General features: G+C 35.5%; 3 protein-coding genes across 9 annotated transcripts; 2 read left to right on the plus strand and 1 right to left on the minus strand.

The window, feature by feature from the left end:
* Positions 1 to 1300: 1300 nt before the first annotated feature.
* On the plus strand, positions 1301 to 2885 carry LOC109188112 (acid phosphatase 1-like). The gene is made up of 4 exons (XM_019338636.1): positions 1301 to 1356; positions 1796 to 2184; positions 2307 to 2516; positions 2604 to 2885. Exons 1-4 carry the CDS (start codon positions 1312 to 1314, stop codon positions 2779 to 2781), a joined length of 822 nt encoding a protein of 273 aa, XP_019194181.1. The 5' UTR covers positions 1301 to 1311; the 3' UTR covers positions 2782 to 2885.
* Positions 2886 to 3755: 870 nt separating this feature from the next.
* LOC109188113 (profilin-3-like) lies at positions 3756 to 4823 on the plus strand. The gene is made up of 3 exons (XM_019338637.1): positions 3756 to 3937; positions 4116 to 4253; positions 4396 to 4823. Exons 1-3 carry the CDS (start codon positions 3806 to 3808, stop codon positions 4528 to 4530), a joined length of 405 nt encoding a protein of 134 aa, XP_019194182.1. The 5' UTR covers positions 3756 to 3805; the 3' UTR covers positions 4531 to 4823.
* Positions 4824 to 10294: 5471 nt separating this feature from the next.
* On the minus strand, positions 10295 to 13711 carry LOC109188110. Of its 7 annotated transcripts, XM_019338633.1 has the most exons (7): positions 13487 to 13711; positions 13159 to 13177; positions 12998 to 13053; positions 12437 to 12520; positions 11794 to 12224; positions 11125 to 11316; positions 10295 to 11042 (listed from the first exon to the last, which is right to left on the minus strand). In XM_019338633.1, exons 5-7 carry the CDS (start codon positions 12199 to 12201, stop codon positions 10458 to 10460), a joined length of 1185 nt encoding a protein of 394 aa, XP_019194178.1. In that variant the 5' UTR covers positions 12202 to 12224; positions 12437 to 12520; positions 12998 to 13053; positions 13159 to 13177; positions 13487 to 13711; the 3' UTR covers positions 10295 to 10457. The 7 variants fall into 7 exon arrangements, with proteins under 7 accessions (XP_019194178.1, XP_019194177.1, XP_019194173.1 ...); XM_019338632.1 differs by lacking the exon at positions 13159 to 13177; XM_019338628.1 differs by lacking the exon at positions 12437 to 12520.
* Positions 13712 to 15486: the final 1775 nt, after the last annotated feature.

Consider the following 15486-nt stretch of genomic DNA (forward strand, 5'->3'; position numbering starts at 1 on the left):
ATTACACTTTTTTTTTTCGTTCAGTGGCCTAACTGCATTTCCAGATTACGTTCAGTGGCCAATTTGAACCTTATTCCACAAGTAAATGCAAGCAATTGTAAACTACCAACACAAAACAATTGGTAATTAAGAAGTAAGAATGGAACTTGGACTAGATCGTCCTTACTTGGATACAAAATAGACATAAAATACCTTCCAAATACTCTTTAAAATATAGCATCTTTAGCACTTTTTACACTTTAATAATATAGGTCAAATATAGATACGTATATAGGTAACATACTAACATATGCATAATTGATTACTAAATTAAATTAAACAAAATAAATACATGGAATTGAAGAATAGCTATGGCTGAACAACTGTTACGTACTGAAATTTAGTACGCAACTAAAGAAACCTTTCGAGCAGACTTCTGGCTCCTAACCGTATTCGAGTCACGGTAAACTTCAATTTCACACTTCGAGCGTGTGTGGGCTTCAAGAAGAATATCTAAAAGACTATATAATATCAATATATTTTCTCTGAGTGGTTCCCCGTATTCATATACAATGGACATATTTATACTAAATTAATAACACATAATAATTAAGTTACTACAATTATTCTAACTATACAAGGTAATAATATATTCTAATATACATAATTTCCTTATACTAATATTTAGTCAATTATCCTCTAATTACATATATTCATTCCTTGTAGACCATCCCCTAATTAAACCACCAATTATTTCTTTCCTTTGTTGCGTATCAACGACACATTTATATACACCACGATCAATATAATTAATCATCATAATCTTAAAACTCTGGCATCCTAAATCATAAACAATTAATTATTTAAACAATTTCGAAAGAGGTAACTGATTCAGTGAACATAATTCTTGAACCAAAAATTTATTTTAGTATATTGAGTGCGTTATTTCATAAGAATCTTAGGTGTGCAATTTGATTTAATTTGTTGAAAAGTTAAGAAATTTGGTTTGGTAAACAAGTTTTAAAGTTAGTATTTAGTTAATTAGTTCACTTAAAGTAAGTGTTCCGTAAAACACTATTATTTCTTCTTAAAACACTAAAATTGTTAGAGATTTGGGTAGAGTAACTTGGGTGAATTGATTGATTTAATATGGTGAATTTCTTAAGGAAGAAATTCATATGTCATTTGTCTACTTATATGATATGATAGATTAGAGTTGAGATTCAAAATTTGACCCAACTCATAATTTTTTCATATTTGAATTGGGTTCGGCTCTGATTTATGATAAAATTTGCAATTGATACTTGGGAGGAGGGTTGTCGTCCACCGAGAATGAAGGTCATCTGTTCTCACAAGAAGTTAAACTTGAAATTTAAGGTTAGTAAGTTAATTATTTAAGTAACTCATCAGTTTAAGTTGTTCTAACTTAGATAAGACTTACTTAATATCATATGAGATTAATATATACATCATTGACACTCCAATATAGGTCAAATATAGATACAAATATAGGTAACATGCATAATTCATTAGTGAAATTAAACAAAAGAAATACATGGAATTAAATGTGATCAAGATTAACTAACTTACACACATGACGACACAACTATATACAAGTTAGGGTCAGAAGCCATTGAAGAACGGCTGCACATTTCTATATTATCACTCAAGAGTTGTGCAAAAAGAAGGTTAGTTTGTCGAATCTTTATATAAGCATTAAGCAACCTAAGAAATATGAAACGCCTCGCTCCGATCCCCCCATTCAACAACGTACGACGACATGCCGACCACGCTCGCGCTTCTCTTATTACTGCAGGTTTCAGTCGCGATCGCCGCCGATGCATATTATCCCTTAGCTTACAACGACCACCTCCTCCGCCACCGCACCAGGGCCGCCGGCGGGCACCGCACCAGGGGGGGCAGCCGCCACATCCCCTACCTGAACTGCCTGAGCTGGCGGCTGGGAGTGGAGGCCAACAACATACGCGACTGGGCCAGGGTGCCCCGCTTATGCGAAGGCTACATCGGCCACTATATGCTGGGGCGGCAGTACCGCGACGACTGCACCGCCGTGGCCGCCTCCGCCATACGGTACGCGACCGCCGTGGAACTTGTGCACGACGGCAAGGACGTTTGGGTGTTTGATATCGACGAGACCGCTCTCTCCAATCTCCCTTACTACGCCCGAGTAGAAGTTGGATTCGGGTACTACGTAATATATACATACAATCATAGAAACAACTTAAATTAATTAACAGAATTGAACAATTAATCTTCAATTCCATCCTTAATTAATTAACCAATTATATATTGTTGTGACTTGTCAGAATACGACGATGCAACGCGACGAAATTTGAAGAGTGGATCAGAGACGGAAAAGCGCCGGCGATGCAGGAAACTCTCCGGCTGTATAACAGTGTACTCGCTCTGGGGATGAAGCCTGTGTTCATTTCAGAAACCAAAGAACAATTCCGATCAGCCAGGATTTCCAATCTGCGTAAAGCTGGTTTTAGAGCCTGGGAGATGCTCATCCTAAGGTACATACCTAGGTTACTTATAATTGATAGTAATAAGGTAGAGATTTATGAACCGTGTGAAGCTTAGGTTGTAATGATTTTTTGTAGGGGAGCAAACGACACGGAGCGGCCGATGATGGATTACAAGTCGGAGAAGAGGACGGAGTTGGTGGCGCGAGGGTACAGAATCGTCGGAAACGTTGGAGATCAATGGAGTGATTTGCTTGGGGAAAACGTTGGATTGCGTACTTTCAAGATGCCGGATCCCATGTACTACGTTAGTTGAATCATATGAGGCTATGAGGGTTAACCTTTTTTAGAAAATGAATTTAGAGTTAGTGACCATCCAAAATTGTCTATTCAACTGAAATTATTAATTTCCTTCTCGAATATCATTCAATTCATTTCTAATTTAATACTCAATTATAATTTTTTTTTTTTTGTCAATTTCATCCTTCCTTAGATAAAGTATTAATTCTAATCTCCATTTAAATCGAGAACAATACTGTAATTTCACAAGGTCTTTGTTTATAGTGGACATCTCCACCGCTTCATCTTTCTCTTTCTCAACCATCTCTTCATTCATGTGCAAGAATAATTAAAAAAGGCAAAGATTTAAACAATAAGTCTATATAATATGTAATAGAGCTAGTAGCATTCAAAAAAAAGTCTATATAATATGTGTCAAGTGTGTATTTTTTTTTTTTAACTTTTAATAAGACGAATAATAACGTCTTGTGAATAAATATAGGTGGACATTACTATATGTATTATACTATCATAATACATCTTCATCATTTGTAGTATTGTAATTATACTAAACTTTGTACATTTATTTCTGAGATGTAAATGATATACTAATCACAGCGATGATTCATCTAGTTTTGCAACAAATTAAGTACATATTTTTTTTAAAAAATCACTATTATTAAAATTTATGAGAATAATAAAAAAAAATATTATGTAAAAATGTAAATTTTATTTTCAATTGCTAAATATAATCCTATGATATATGATGGGATCAATTTTAAAATTTGAATATATAAAAAGCAAAATATTGGTGTGAATTGAGGCATAAGATTGATTGAATTGGTGCATGGTAGCATTTGGCGCCACATTATGAGGTGATTGAATGGCAGGGATTCGATGGTTTTGAATCCATAGGCCATGGGCGAAGACATTTTCCAGACAAAGTGATTGTGGAACCTATATATACCGGATCTCATCTTTCTTGCATTTGAAAAGTAACCAAACCGGAGAGATATCTAACAGCGCAGCTGCAACCATCACCGGAGAGATCGATCGATCAAATGAGCAAAATGTCAGTGCAGGCGTACGTGGACGAACAATTGATGGCCAACATTGAGGGAAACCACCTCACCGCCGCCGCCATCATCGGCCATGACGGCACCATTTGGGCTCAGAGCCCTACCTTTCCCACTGTTTGTTCTCTCTCCACCATTTCCAATCTCTTCTCTTCTATTCCTTTCTCCTTCCATTATAACCGATCGGATCGGATCGGATATTCAATTTATCTCTAATTTGTTACGTTGCATTTAATCGACGTAACTGATTTTCCGATGAATTGAAACTTAAACTTGTTCTTCAATTCAATTCCAGGTGAAGACGGAGGAGGTCACTGATATAATGAAAGACTTTGATGAGCCTGGACATCTCGCCCCTACCGGACTCCACCTTGCCGGCCAAAAATACATGGTGATCCAAGGAGAACCAGGCGCTGTGATCCGTGGCAAAAAAGTACGTACTCTTTCTATACCTATATATATATGTCTTTGCTTGGCAATTCGTCGAGCACATAATATGCAAAACTTAAACACCTAGTTTCAGTATGATTATAACATTTTAGTTTTAATTGATCATATCTGATCTCGTTCTATAGGGGCCTGGTGGGCTTACCATCAAGAAAACTGGGCAGGCATTGATAGTTGGTGTGTATGATGAGCCAGTGACTCCAAGTCAGTGCAACATAGTGGTGGAGAAGATTGGTGACCACCTTATTGATCAAGGCATGTAGTCAAACAAACATCATAGTTTTATTTTTGTGTTCATTGAATCCTGTCCTGGGTGACTATTTCAGAAAAATAACTACCCAGATAGAGGGAGTTCGATAGTTTGTGTTTATGTTTGTCTTTCGATTTCTTATGGAGCTATTTGGGCCCGCTATGGAGCCCAACACCTTCTACCATTTTTTCCTGCCTTGTATGTTTGGGAGCCCGACTGAGGCCCAATTAAACGCTTTTGGTTCATTTCAAAATTTTATCATCTTTTGGTTCTCGGAAATGTAAAATTAGTGAGAATTGTTTTGTAGCCTTTTCTTTTATTGCGTTTCTCTACATTTTTATGTAATGTGAGCTTTCATTTAATGCGATACAAGAAATACAAAGGAATGAGCTGAGTTTCCCGGTGCTGAGGCAACCAACTAAGTTACTCAGACAATTAGTTTGGTAATTACAATCTTTTCCTCGTAAAGATTGTTTTCACTAGACAGTTTAAACTGATTTACCTTTTTATAGTGCAGTTCTTTTTTGAATTAGGATCACAATTTAAGTTTTTTAAAAGTATAGATTTGAGTAGCAATTATGGATTTTACTGTAAATCAAAGGAATGGGTTCATCGGCCCATACCACAAAATGCATCTTAGAGAAACCAGGTGCTTCATCTGGGATGGTTGCTACTTTATTTGAGTTGAAGTAAAAACTTGGGATACTGAGATTATGAATCTAATAGATACAAAGAGTACATTCATCAGTCGCTTTCAGTGCATTAACTAGAGATATACTAACAACAAAAAGCTCGACATTCAGTAGTGATTTGCACCAGATTCATCGTCAGCGATAAAAACTGAACGTAATATATCAATCAGTTATAACAACCTAGACTGATTTACGGTTTATATTAGTCGCACTTTTAGGTGCATGTAAATCAAATAACACAAAAAGTTCAAAATCAACAATACATTTTGAATTAAATTTACTTGCTATCTCAAATATAATGGTCATCATTCAAATTTTATTGAACTATCTAATTTAAGTAATAAGTCCAATTCATTTCAGAAGTTCAAACCTATTTATTGGACACCTTTAGTCACCCTGGAAAGATATTTATTAAAGTTCCATGTTTTCCCAGTTGGTCAAACTTTTCATACGTAGTAGTAATAATAATTGTATAAATTATCAAACGTGGTACTTGGGATGATTCAAAGTTTAAACCATTAATTGTAGTATACTTCTATTACAATGGAGGATGTGTGTAAATTGGATAAATCTCGCTTTTATGAAGATGAAAGTCCTAAAGCTTTCGCTGTTACGAGTCAAGTCGATCCAGAATCATTGTTTTCAAACTTCACCCATGTGACCAACTGAACTGCTCATGTGAATAGGACAAAATTTAAAAAATAATAATAATAATAATCTTAACCATGGTTGGCAACACTTACTCATACTCCTTAAATGACCAAACCCCAAAGCCTCTTGAACCTTTATTACCACCTTTCCAATAATATCCATCTTCTCAAGACGCAAAGCCACATTCCAAGAAGGTCAATGTTGGGCTTTTAGGCTTGAGATTCATTCCAAACCTCACCAACATTCATTGATTAATGCTAGATTTGACTAAAAACCAGCCGTTACGTTCAAATTTTTACCCTCCAGTCCTCCACCGCCCCTTACAATCACATGCACGCTTTTCAAAATTCAAACTTTCAAATTACATTGGAAAATAAAATAAACATTAATCTCCTCGATTTCCTTAATCCTACTTTGTGTTTTGTGCTAATTAATGCTTAACAAACTTCGGCAGATCTTTTAGATAAGATTTATATATTTTTATTTTTATTTTTAAATGTGTAATGCAGAGTGTGACGATAGCAAAGCGCAATCCACCAATCACATTACAAGATTTCATATTCTCTCGTAAGAAGAGACTTTATGACAAAACAGTAAAAATGTTTTTAAAATTGAAAAAAATAATATTTTAAGTTTATATAAATTATAGCCCATGATATAAACCTAATCCTTAAATAATTTATGGGACCAGGGAGTATGATTGTTATTGATAAAAAATCACATTTTGTGTCACTCACGTAAAGATTTGTTATTAATTGCAAATAAAAATAGCAAAAATATTGAATTTTATATAGGTGCATCATGTTAAAGAATTATGGCTTAAATGTTTTTGGGATAATAGTTTAGATGAGATTTTCATTTAAAAAGGTCGAGGATTTCTGGATAGGTCGAATAGCACTACGAAAAATCTTTATGACTCAAAATCTCTTTTTATATAAGAAAAGTTTACTTTTATAATGATAGGTTAGAAGATATTTGCGCAAAGCTTACATGACTGGGGTACGTGGCACCTACCTAGAGGCTAGTCAGGTAAGTTACGCCACGTGTTAGCACTGAAGATACATGAATAAATATAATTATTAAGATGATAGGTTACATGTTGTTTGTTTCACTCGGGTGGGGTCTACTTTCCGAACCTAAAGACAAGATACATGCCACCCAGTTAGATATGATCATAAACGTACTATGTATACTCCCATTATTTATACAAATATAACAAAATGCAAGAAATATGACGATGAAGTTTGTAACAAAGTATTGTATGTTCTATATAAAATAAATAAAAAGTTCAAAATATTTTTTTACTTTTGAAGCAGCTAGTGCAGTATGCATGCCCATTAAGAAATTTTCAATTAAAATATTAATAGTGTTTAGTGTTTGAATCAAGAGAGACATGCCAACTAATAAGGGTTAATGTTTGTTTAATCTTTGGTTTCAAGTAACTTTAGTTCATCTTTCAACGGTCCAACGTAGGTTTTGCCCCATGAGAAGAAATAAACTAAGTAAATGTGACAAAATTACATTTTTAATTGCTAATAATTACAAAAGAATAACCCATGACGTCTCACTAGCCCATCCACTGCACCCTTACATTTATTTTTAAATTAAAAAAAAATACAAGTATATTAGTTGTATTTGAGCACTTATTTCATAGTTGTTTTTTTTTTAAAAATATAATTATTATTACTCCGTATTATGGAAGAAAATGGATGGGGGCATTTTGGAGAATACAGTATTGTTGAAGGCAGAGCGAAGATGGCACGCTATATCAGTCTCCCACATAAAAGTCCGCACGAAACGTCCATGATGACGCATGCTTAGGGGTGTGATGATGCAGTCAAATAGGGTGCAATTTACAAATAAACCCTCATAATGATGTCCTTTTCCAAAAATGTGAACTTTGATGTTGCAAAGCTACAATTTTCAAGAGATACACATCAATCGGTCAAATCAAAGACTAATCATTGTTACAAGTAAATTTTGAGATAAAAAAAAATTGAGTATTTCCCGATTAGGGGTGAGAAAGTTATGGTAAAGTTAATTTTTTTTTTCTATTATTATTTCATTTTTGTTATCAATTATGTTAATTTTGGTGGTTGAGAATTTAGTAAGCATTTAAACATAGCGTGTAAAATGATACGTTATCAATTATGAAGTTTTAAAATGTCATTATTTAAATTTGTGATTAATTACAAATATCTTTTTTATAAAATTGATTATCAAACATAAACCCCTAACTCTATATGCCCCATATTGTTTGTCAGCTTCATAATGTATCATCATCGTAATTAATAAAAAAAATTGTTTCGCTCTTATATATACGTACATTGCCGAAACACTTAAATTTTGTGTTTTTTTTTTTTTTTTTTTGGATATTGATTTCTTGATCTTGTTTTTTTTTAACCGTAAAAGATTAGGAAAACAAAAAGGAAAAGAACAATGTGGGATCAGGATTTTATATATATACATAAAGTGACAGAGGGGAGCTGAGGAGTCTAGTATTTGAAATTTGAAGTGGCAGAGGATGAAGTAATTTGTACAGTGGTTGAAATAATAATAATGCAGTCGAATATTCTGAACACCCAGCAGCATCATCAACATTTTCGAACTATAAACCCCTCTTCCTCTGCACTATACTCATTATCATGACTATTTTATTATTATTTTTTGTTTGCATTTGAGAAAATAGCACCAAATAGATTTCTTGAAATGACATCAATGGTCTGTTGGGTATCAGTTAATTTTGATTTATTTAACTTGGTTAAACAATTAATATGAGTATTTGATTAATTAATTTTTTGTAACAACTTATTGCTTCAAAAGGCTAAAATTCAAAAAAGTTGTTTAATATAGTTTTTTGATTAACTTTTTGAAAAATAAAGTCATTTTGTATGTAATCAACTAACAACAAACATCTAATTTATCAAACACTTTTCTACAATCAGCTAAGCTATCAACTAGTCAAACCCACTAACCCAAACAGTTAATAGTCATTTACCAAACACCTCATTGTTTTTAATTTATTAGTCTATAAATTATTTTGAAGTTTATGAGCAATTAGTCATTTTATAATTCTTAGAAACTGTCAACTACTATGTAGTGTCATAACATTTCAGTTACCCTTCCAATGAGGTGGTCATAGATTGCTGAAAATGTTTAAGAAAGTATAGAATAGATACTACATTGTAAAGAATCATTAGTATTTTAAAATAATAATAGTAATTCTGGGAAACTTCTCACAAAGTCACAACTTGTTACAATTGTGGTATTTTATATAGTTAGATGACACATGCGGCCTACTATATTTGTATCATTGTATGTACATAAGCATGTTTATGCATTATGCTGGCATCTTATAATGTGAATGAATAATATAATTTATTCTCATCACCCGTGTTTTAACTACTTGCCTTGATCAATCATGCTCTGTCTAGACGTTTAGAATTATACTTGTATTAACGATTTAAGCTCAAACAGACATACTCGTCAAGTCACCATATCTCAATTGCAAAAAAACGCAACCACCCCAAAGTGCCTCAAAATGTCACACTCTACTCCTCGATCACGCCAAGTTTTGTGCGATTGCTCACACCTTGCCCATCCAACTTGGTCCCTTTTAATCTTTGTGAGTCATAATCAATTTTTTTTTTTTTTTTTGCCACATTCAATTATTCACCAAAATCTTAACCAACAAATTTATCCTATCAAAAAACAAAGTGGACCTTCTAATACTTGATTCAACTAGCCACATCATGAAGTATTAAAGATTGAACAAAAATTGTGAAGATCTCTATTATTATTCATTTTAGAATATTGGTCAAAGTACTTGGGGGTAGTGGGAAACAATGAAAAATGAAAGTACCATGAAGTTGAGAGGGAACAATAGGGAGCACTTCAATGCAAAATTTGTCAAAAAGTTTGTACAATTTCCTAAGTAGGAACCTAAACTATCTTTCCCAAAAACATAGATAATGTTACTCCACTTTATAAAAAGTGAACACTTCTTACAAAAAAGATAATGTTACTAAAACGAACACAAACCCTTTTTGGCCATTAAATTATTGTCAATCTTATTTATTAGAGTATAAAATCCAATTTATCCAAAAGTATATTAACATTTCAAGATAATATCTATTTGTGACATATTTCTTATAAATTATCCATCCATTTATAATATACTATTTTTTATAACGTATTATTGAATACTCATTATCTTTTTCTTGACTTGCACATCCTTAAAAATCTTTTTTTTTTACCTAGAATTTCCACAGTCAGACACGGGTATCGTTAAGAATCTCTAAAACAGTAAAATCTGTTACTTTTTGTTAACACGTATATTCCATCACGTACGATTGATTAATTAGGATTCACATGGCTATGGGTATCCTACCATCTTTGGCATTTGCTCCAATGGGGAAAGAAAAAGCATAGAACTGAGAGAACAAGAAGGCCTGTTTTCATAGATGAATCTTCTCTATACACAAAATGGCCATTTCTATGCAACAATCAGATTGTTAAGTCTTGACCACAATGCTAAGGTAGCAGCAACAAGAAAGAGAGCAGAGAGAAAGCTAAAAAACAATGAAAAATTTAGTTATCAGAAGCCATATTCTTCTTGAACTTGAGAACAACAAGGGGGGGTTTGCATTCTAACACCAGTAAAGCTACTTCTTGATGCCATTATGTCATTCAGTGACAGCCTCTTCTTCGGCCCAGCCTCGGGCCTTTGTTTCGGGGCACTGTGAGACCTCAGCTTCGCGCGAAACGACTGTGTGTTGGCCATGTAGCTCGGGAAGTTGGAGTAGGGGCGGAAGAAGGCGTCCCCGCACACGCTCTTGGCTGGGGTGGGTGGGGCGTTCGTCCTGCCAGAGCCCCCGAAGCGGGGGGTGTTTTGAGCAGTGGCGTACTTGCAGTCGTCGCCAAGGAAACTCCAGTCGAAATCATGGAAGTGGCGGCTGTCGGGGATGGATAGTCTCCCGGGAGCTGGAAACGGGAGAGGCGAGGAGACCGCCTGGTAGTAATGCTGGTCATCCCCGCCACAATCAGACATGCAGGCGTTTCGCGACTTCGATTTCAGCTTGTATGTGTCGATCTCAACGATCTTCGGGCTCTCGTCCAATCCATCATACGATGTCGAGAGCCTCTTACTATGAAACGCGCTTCTGCACTCATCAAACCTCTCCTGCAAGCACAAAAACCATCAGAGCAGAATTCTTGATTTCCTTACGATTTATGAACCTCAAACACGAATCCCACGTTCTTACAATGGACTTCCTAGCTCGCGTTTCAGCCTGGTTCATTGAACGACGGGCTCTTTGAGACCGGACAGCAGCCTGAGCTCTAATCAGAGCCTGCATACTATGAAGCGTGGCAGCTGCTCGTTTTCTAACCAGATATCCCCTAACCAGAGCCTGTATTTTCACCAGTCCTTTTAGAGCTTTCAGAGCTTTCCTCGCCTGCAAATGGACCAAAAATCAGAGAAAAAGCGAGTTTCAAGAACTTTGCTTGGAACACTAGCAAACACATAAATAATATGTAACAGTAACAGGGAACATCCAGGAAAGTAAACGGGGGACATGGTTAGACAATGAAGCGTAAAAAACACTCCAATTGAGCATGTTGGAAGTTCAAAATATCGAATAGCAATTAATGGAGGGATGTTTGAAGGGGTAATGAGGATTATCATTGGCCATTTAAAAACATTGGTAATGTTTGATTAAGAATGTCTGGGAAGTAAACAGTAAAAAGCAGATTCAAACTAGGATGAATCATTGTTCAACATGTTTTTTAAATACCAAGGCCCCACACATTTCAAAACATAGTTAATTCATCATAATTCACAAACAACAATACAACATCACCAGTACTACAATGTACACAATTAAATGTATTTTTGCACAGAGAAATTAATAATAGTAAAGCAAATGACTTACCAAAAAAGCCCTGAAAAAAGATTGAATTTTGACAGCAGCCCACTTCTCCCTTCCTACATTGAACACAGCACCACCACCTCTCCCTTGGCTGGTAAGCCTCACCACTGCAACAGCAGCCTGTGCAGCCGCCACCGCTGCATCAGCGGCGGCTGCAGTGGCGGCAGCCACCGCAATTGCATGCCTGTTGCGGTCCTTCTCTGACTCGGCCATGTAAGCTCCCAACCAAGATCTCTCAGCGGCGAAACTGGCCGGAATCTGGGACCCCACATCCCCTAAATCTTTACTTGGCCTGCCAAAGCTCCATCTCTTCTTCTCCTTCTTGTCTGCATAATTCGAAAAGTTATCCACATTTTCCTTGTCTTTCTTCATGCCCAGCAAGCCCTTCAACCACCTTGTAGCCTTCCCCATCTTCTCTCCCTCTCTTTCCAAACCTTAGGAATGAAAGAAAATTATGGAGAGAGAAAGAGAGAAATAAACAATGCAGAGAAAAGAGAGAGAGAGAGAGAGAGAGATAAGTGTAAAGATCTTTCTAACAGAGTACAGTAAGAAACTGGACACTTAGAATCTTTACATGTTGCAAGCAGAGAAGTGATGAGAACAGAACAGTGTGTGAAGGGAAAAGGCTTATAAAAGACATCAGAACCTTAAAATAATGCTCAGTTGAGATAAAAGATTGGCTTTTTCTTTTTGAAATTTCTTTTGTGCACTGACACAACCTCGTGAAGAACTGTATTACAAGACAAAAAGGCATCACAGAAGGGAACAGGTTCCAGATAATTTAATTGCAAAATATATGAATTAAAGATTGAAACTTTTGAAGAATTCCAGCTAAAGGTACAAAAAATTTGCAGAGAAAATGCCACTACGTATCACTCAAAAGTTTGAAACAAAAAGAGGGTAATAATCACAAATGGGAAAGAATGGAATTCAAATATAGCAATTCAAACCTTCCTATGTTTCACCAATAAGAAACTGAACTACCTCACAAAACCCATAATCACCCCCCCCCCTCCCTTCCCACCCCCACCCCAACCCCAACCCCAACCCACCACTCCACACCTTTTCTGCAGAATCTCACTCCCTTTTTCCATTCAAAAGAACAAGGATTAAAGACAAAAACCCATTGACTAAAATACACTTTGAAAAGTTGTAATAATCCCAGAAACAAGAATGCTAAAGACTCAAACTTTAGCAAAAAACAAACCTTCTTGAATTCAAAAAAAGCACTCAATCAATCTCAGCTTCTTCCAATGCATATACCTGCAAACACACAAAGAAAGGAAGAGTTACAACCCTTTTTCCCCCTCACTTTACCTCAAAGCCACCAACTTTCTCTCACTACAAACACCCCCTTTCTCTGTCTACCTTTCTGGAGCAGCGTGTACTGAAACATTAGAGATATATTAGTATCCATACACAATATAGATTACAGTGCACCACCCCACCCATACCCACAGCCCCACCAGGGCACTACCTCAGCTCGGTTTTTCAGAGCCTTTTTCTTGTTTTAATAATACAGCCTCTGGGCTCAGACCACAGAAGAATCATTATGAGTCCTTTTTCCATACAATGCTATAACAGTGGCGGTGCCATGCTTTTCCAACTCTTATACAATACCTCCAAAATGGGATTTCTGAGAACCCAAAAAATAAAAATAAAAGATTTCAACTAGGACCGCCATTAAAGCACTTACCAGATTAGTGAGCTTGATTTTTGTTGGCTTCTCTTTGTACTTCCCCAAACGCGACGATTATAGAAAGATTTTCCGATTCGGGTTTCCGTATTCTCATTGACTCCCGCGGATTTTCTGCTCAGAAATCTTTGCCATTTTCTCCGCTGCAAAATCTCTCTGACGGTGAGATGTGTGTGTGTGCGCGTTGGGAAAATTTCAAACTTTGCGTGGTGTATAAGTGCGGATCTTGGCTGTGATGTATTATGTATAGTTTGGAGAGGGAAGGACGATAGTGCAATTATGAAAGTCCTGGAGGGGTTGTTCTTGAATTTTCTGAAATTCCGGGGTGTGTAAATTAACTTTCGTCGTAGTGGCAGAAGTATTCGGTGTAGTAAAAAATGGAAATGGTATAAAGTCGTGTTTGGTTGGTAGCTCAAGAAGGAAGAGAATTTGCAAAAATTTAAATTTTAAAATCTCTATCTCTTTAATTGGCATCATTAACTAACATTTTAAATTTGGGGACAACGAATAAGTGTGTAATTTATTACTTTTTGAATGTTACTGGCCCTATTACATTGTAGTATCTGTTCATATACTTTCTCAACCTACTGAAACACAAAGAGACTTGAAGTCATAACCTTCCAAATGGAAGTCCAACCCGAGTACCATTAGACCACATAGTCCTGGTAAGTGTGTAATTTATTACTATTCGTTATCAATTTTAATAAGTCAATAATAAAATAACATATTACGAGTATGAAATTAGTAATACATGACTTATATTGGGAAACTAACGGTCTTTGTACAACTCATAATAATTACACACGACGAAACTCTTTTTTCATAATTTACCATCTGAATATCATTTGAGTTGCTCGTGCACTTAAACCCTCGATTAAGCCTCATGTGTACATGGATGCATATGATTTAAAGGGAAATGTTTTTTTCTCTTCCTAAAATTTCGTCTCCTAATGTAACGTATATTCATTGGGAATTTATGAATGGGCTCATTAACTGCTACACCTCCTTGTAATTAAAACTATAACTTATAATCAAATAGTGATGCTGTAGCATTGATCATATTGAAATAGTTACACTTCAAAATGATGGTATTAGATACTCTGGCATCCACATTTGTGGTCTTTGTTGGGTTTGAAAAAATTGATTGCATAAGAAGAAAACTGATGGAACAATGGTTTTTCGTGATCTTTTTCTCCTACAAAAAATGTTTTTTGCGGGAGAAGAAGAGAGAGAGAGAAAGAGAGAAAGACAAACGCGCGTTTGGAGTGCGTTGCGCGCCATGTTCCCCACGCGTCTGCTGTGGCGCGTTATAGTGGCCCCCAGTTGGCGGTCACTCTAACATTTGACCGGTGATTTCCTTTTTTTTTTTTTTTAATAAGTGCCCATTTGCTTTTTTTTTTTTATTTTCTTTTTCTTCCATTTTTCTCTCTCATTAGTTGAATTTCTAAAATATTGTGCAAAAACCAATTTGATGTAGATGCTAATATTGAGTTGGTTTTAAAAAATATTAAAAAAAAAAAGAAAAAAAAAAGAGAGAGAAGAAGATCTCGGGTTAGGCCGCAAATTATGCCGTGGAATCGTGTTCACCGAGAATGGTGAACACAAGTCAAAACGACGTCGTTTTTAGGCAAAAAAAAAAAAAAAAAAATCGCGGATGTGGAATTAACGGCGCGTTACTGATCAAATTATGAATTTTCTGTTATGAGATTATGAATTTTATGAAAATTCATAATCTCATAACAGAAAATTCATAATCGCATAACAGAAAATTCATAATCTCACAACTGAAAATTCATAATCTCATAACAGAAAATTCATAATCTTATAACAGAAAATTCATAATCTCATGGTTCCAAAGTGAATGTGTAGGCATGGTTCCAAAGTGAATGTGCAGGCATGGATTCATAATTTATGAATGTCCGTGATTTCGGACGGGAATATGTAGGCATGGTTCCAAAGTGAATGTGCATGCATGAATTCATAATTTATGAATGTCCGAA

This window comes from Ipomoea nil, unplaced genomic scaffold, assembly GCF_001879475.1.
Source record: "Ipomoea nil cultivar Tokyo-kokei standard unplaced genomic scaffold, Asagao_1.1 scaffold1421, whole genome shotgun sequence".
Taxonomy (NCBI): Eukaryota; Viridiplantae; Streptophyta; class Magnoliopsida; order Solanales; family Convolvulaceae; genus Ipomoea; species Ipomoea nil.

Bases quoted from the DNA above. Each gene is read 5' to 3' on its own strand.
- LOC109188112 (XM_019338636.1), top strand. From the start codon at position 1,312: ATGAAGGTCATCTGTTCTCACAAGAAGTTAAACTTGAAATTTAAG. The intron at 2,185-2,306 runs GTACTACGTAAT...GTGACTTGTCAG, and splicing joins CGAGTAGAAGTTGGATTCGG to AATACGACGATGCAACGCGA. The intron at 2,517-2,603 runs GTACATACCTAG...GATTTTTTGTAG, and splicing joins TGGGAGATGCTCATCCTAAG to GGGAGCAAACGACACGGAGC.
- LOC109188113 (XM_019338637.1), top strand. From the start codon at position 3,806: ATGAGCAAAATGTCAGTGCAGGCGTACGTGGACGAACAATTGATGGCC. The intron at 3,938-4,115 runs GTTTGTTCTCTC...ATTCAATTCCAG, and splicing joins AGAGCCCTACCTTTCCCACT to GTGAAGACGGAGGAGGTCAC. The intron at 4,254-4,395 runs GTACGTACTCTT...CTCGTTCTATAG, and splicing joins CTGTGATCCGTGGCAAAAAA to GGGCCTGGTGGGCTTACCAT.
- LOC109188110 (XM_019338627.1), bottom strand. From the start codon at position 12,201: ATGGGGAAGGCTACAAGGTGGTTGAAGGGCTTGCTGGGCATGAAGAAA. The intron at 11,317-11,793 runs GTAAGTCATTTG...GTCCATTTGCAG, and splicing joins CTTTTTTCAGGGCTTTTTTG to GCGAGGAAAGCTCTGAAAGC. The intron at 11,043-11,124 runs GTAAGAACGTGG...TTGTGCTTGCAG, and splicing joins CGCGAGCTAGGAAGTCCATT to GAGAGGTTTGATGAGTGCAG.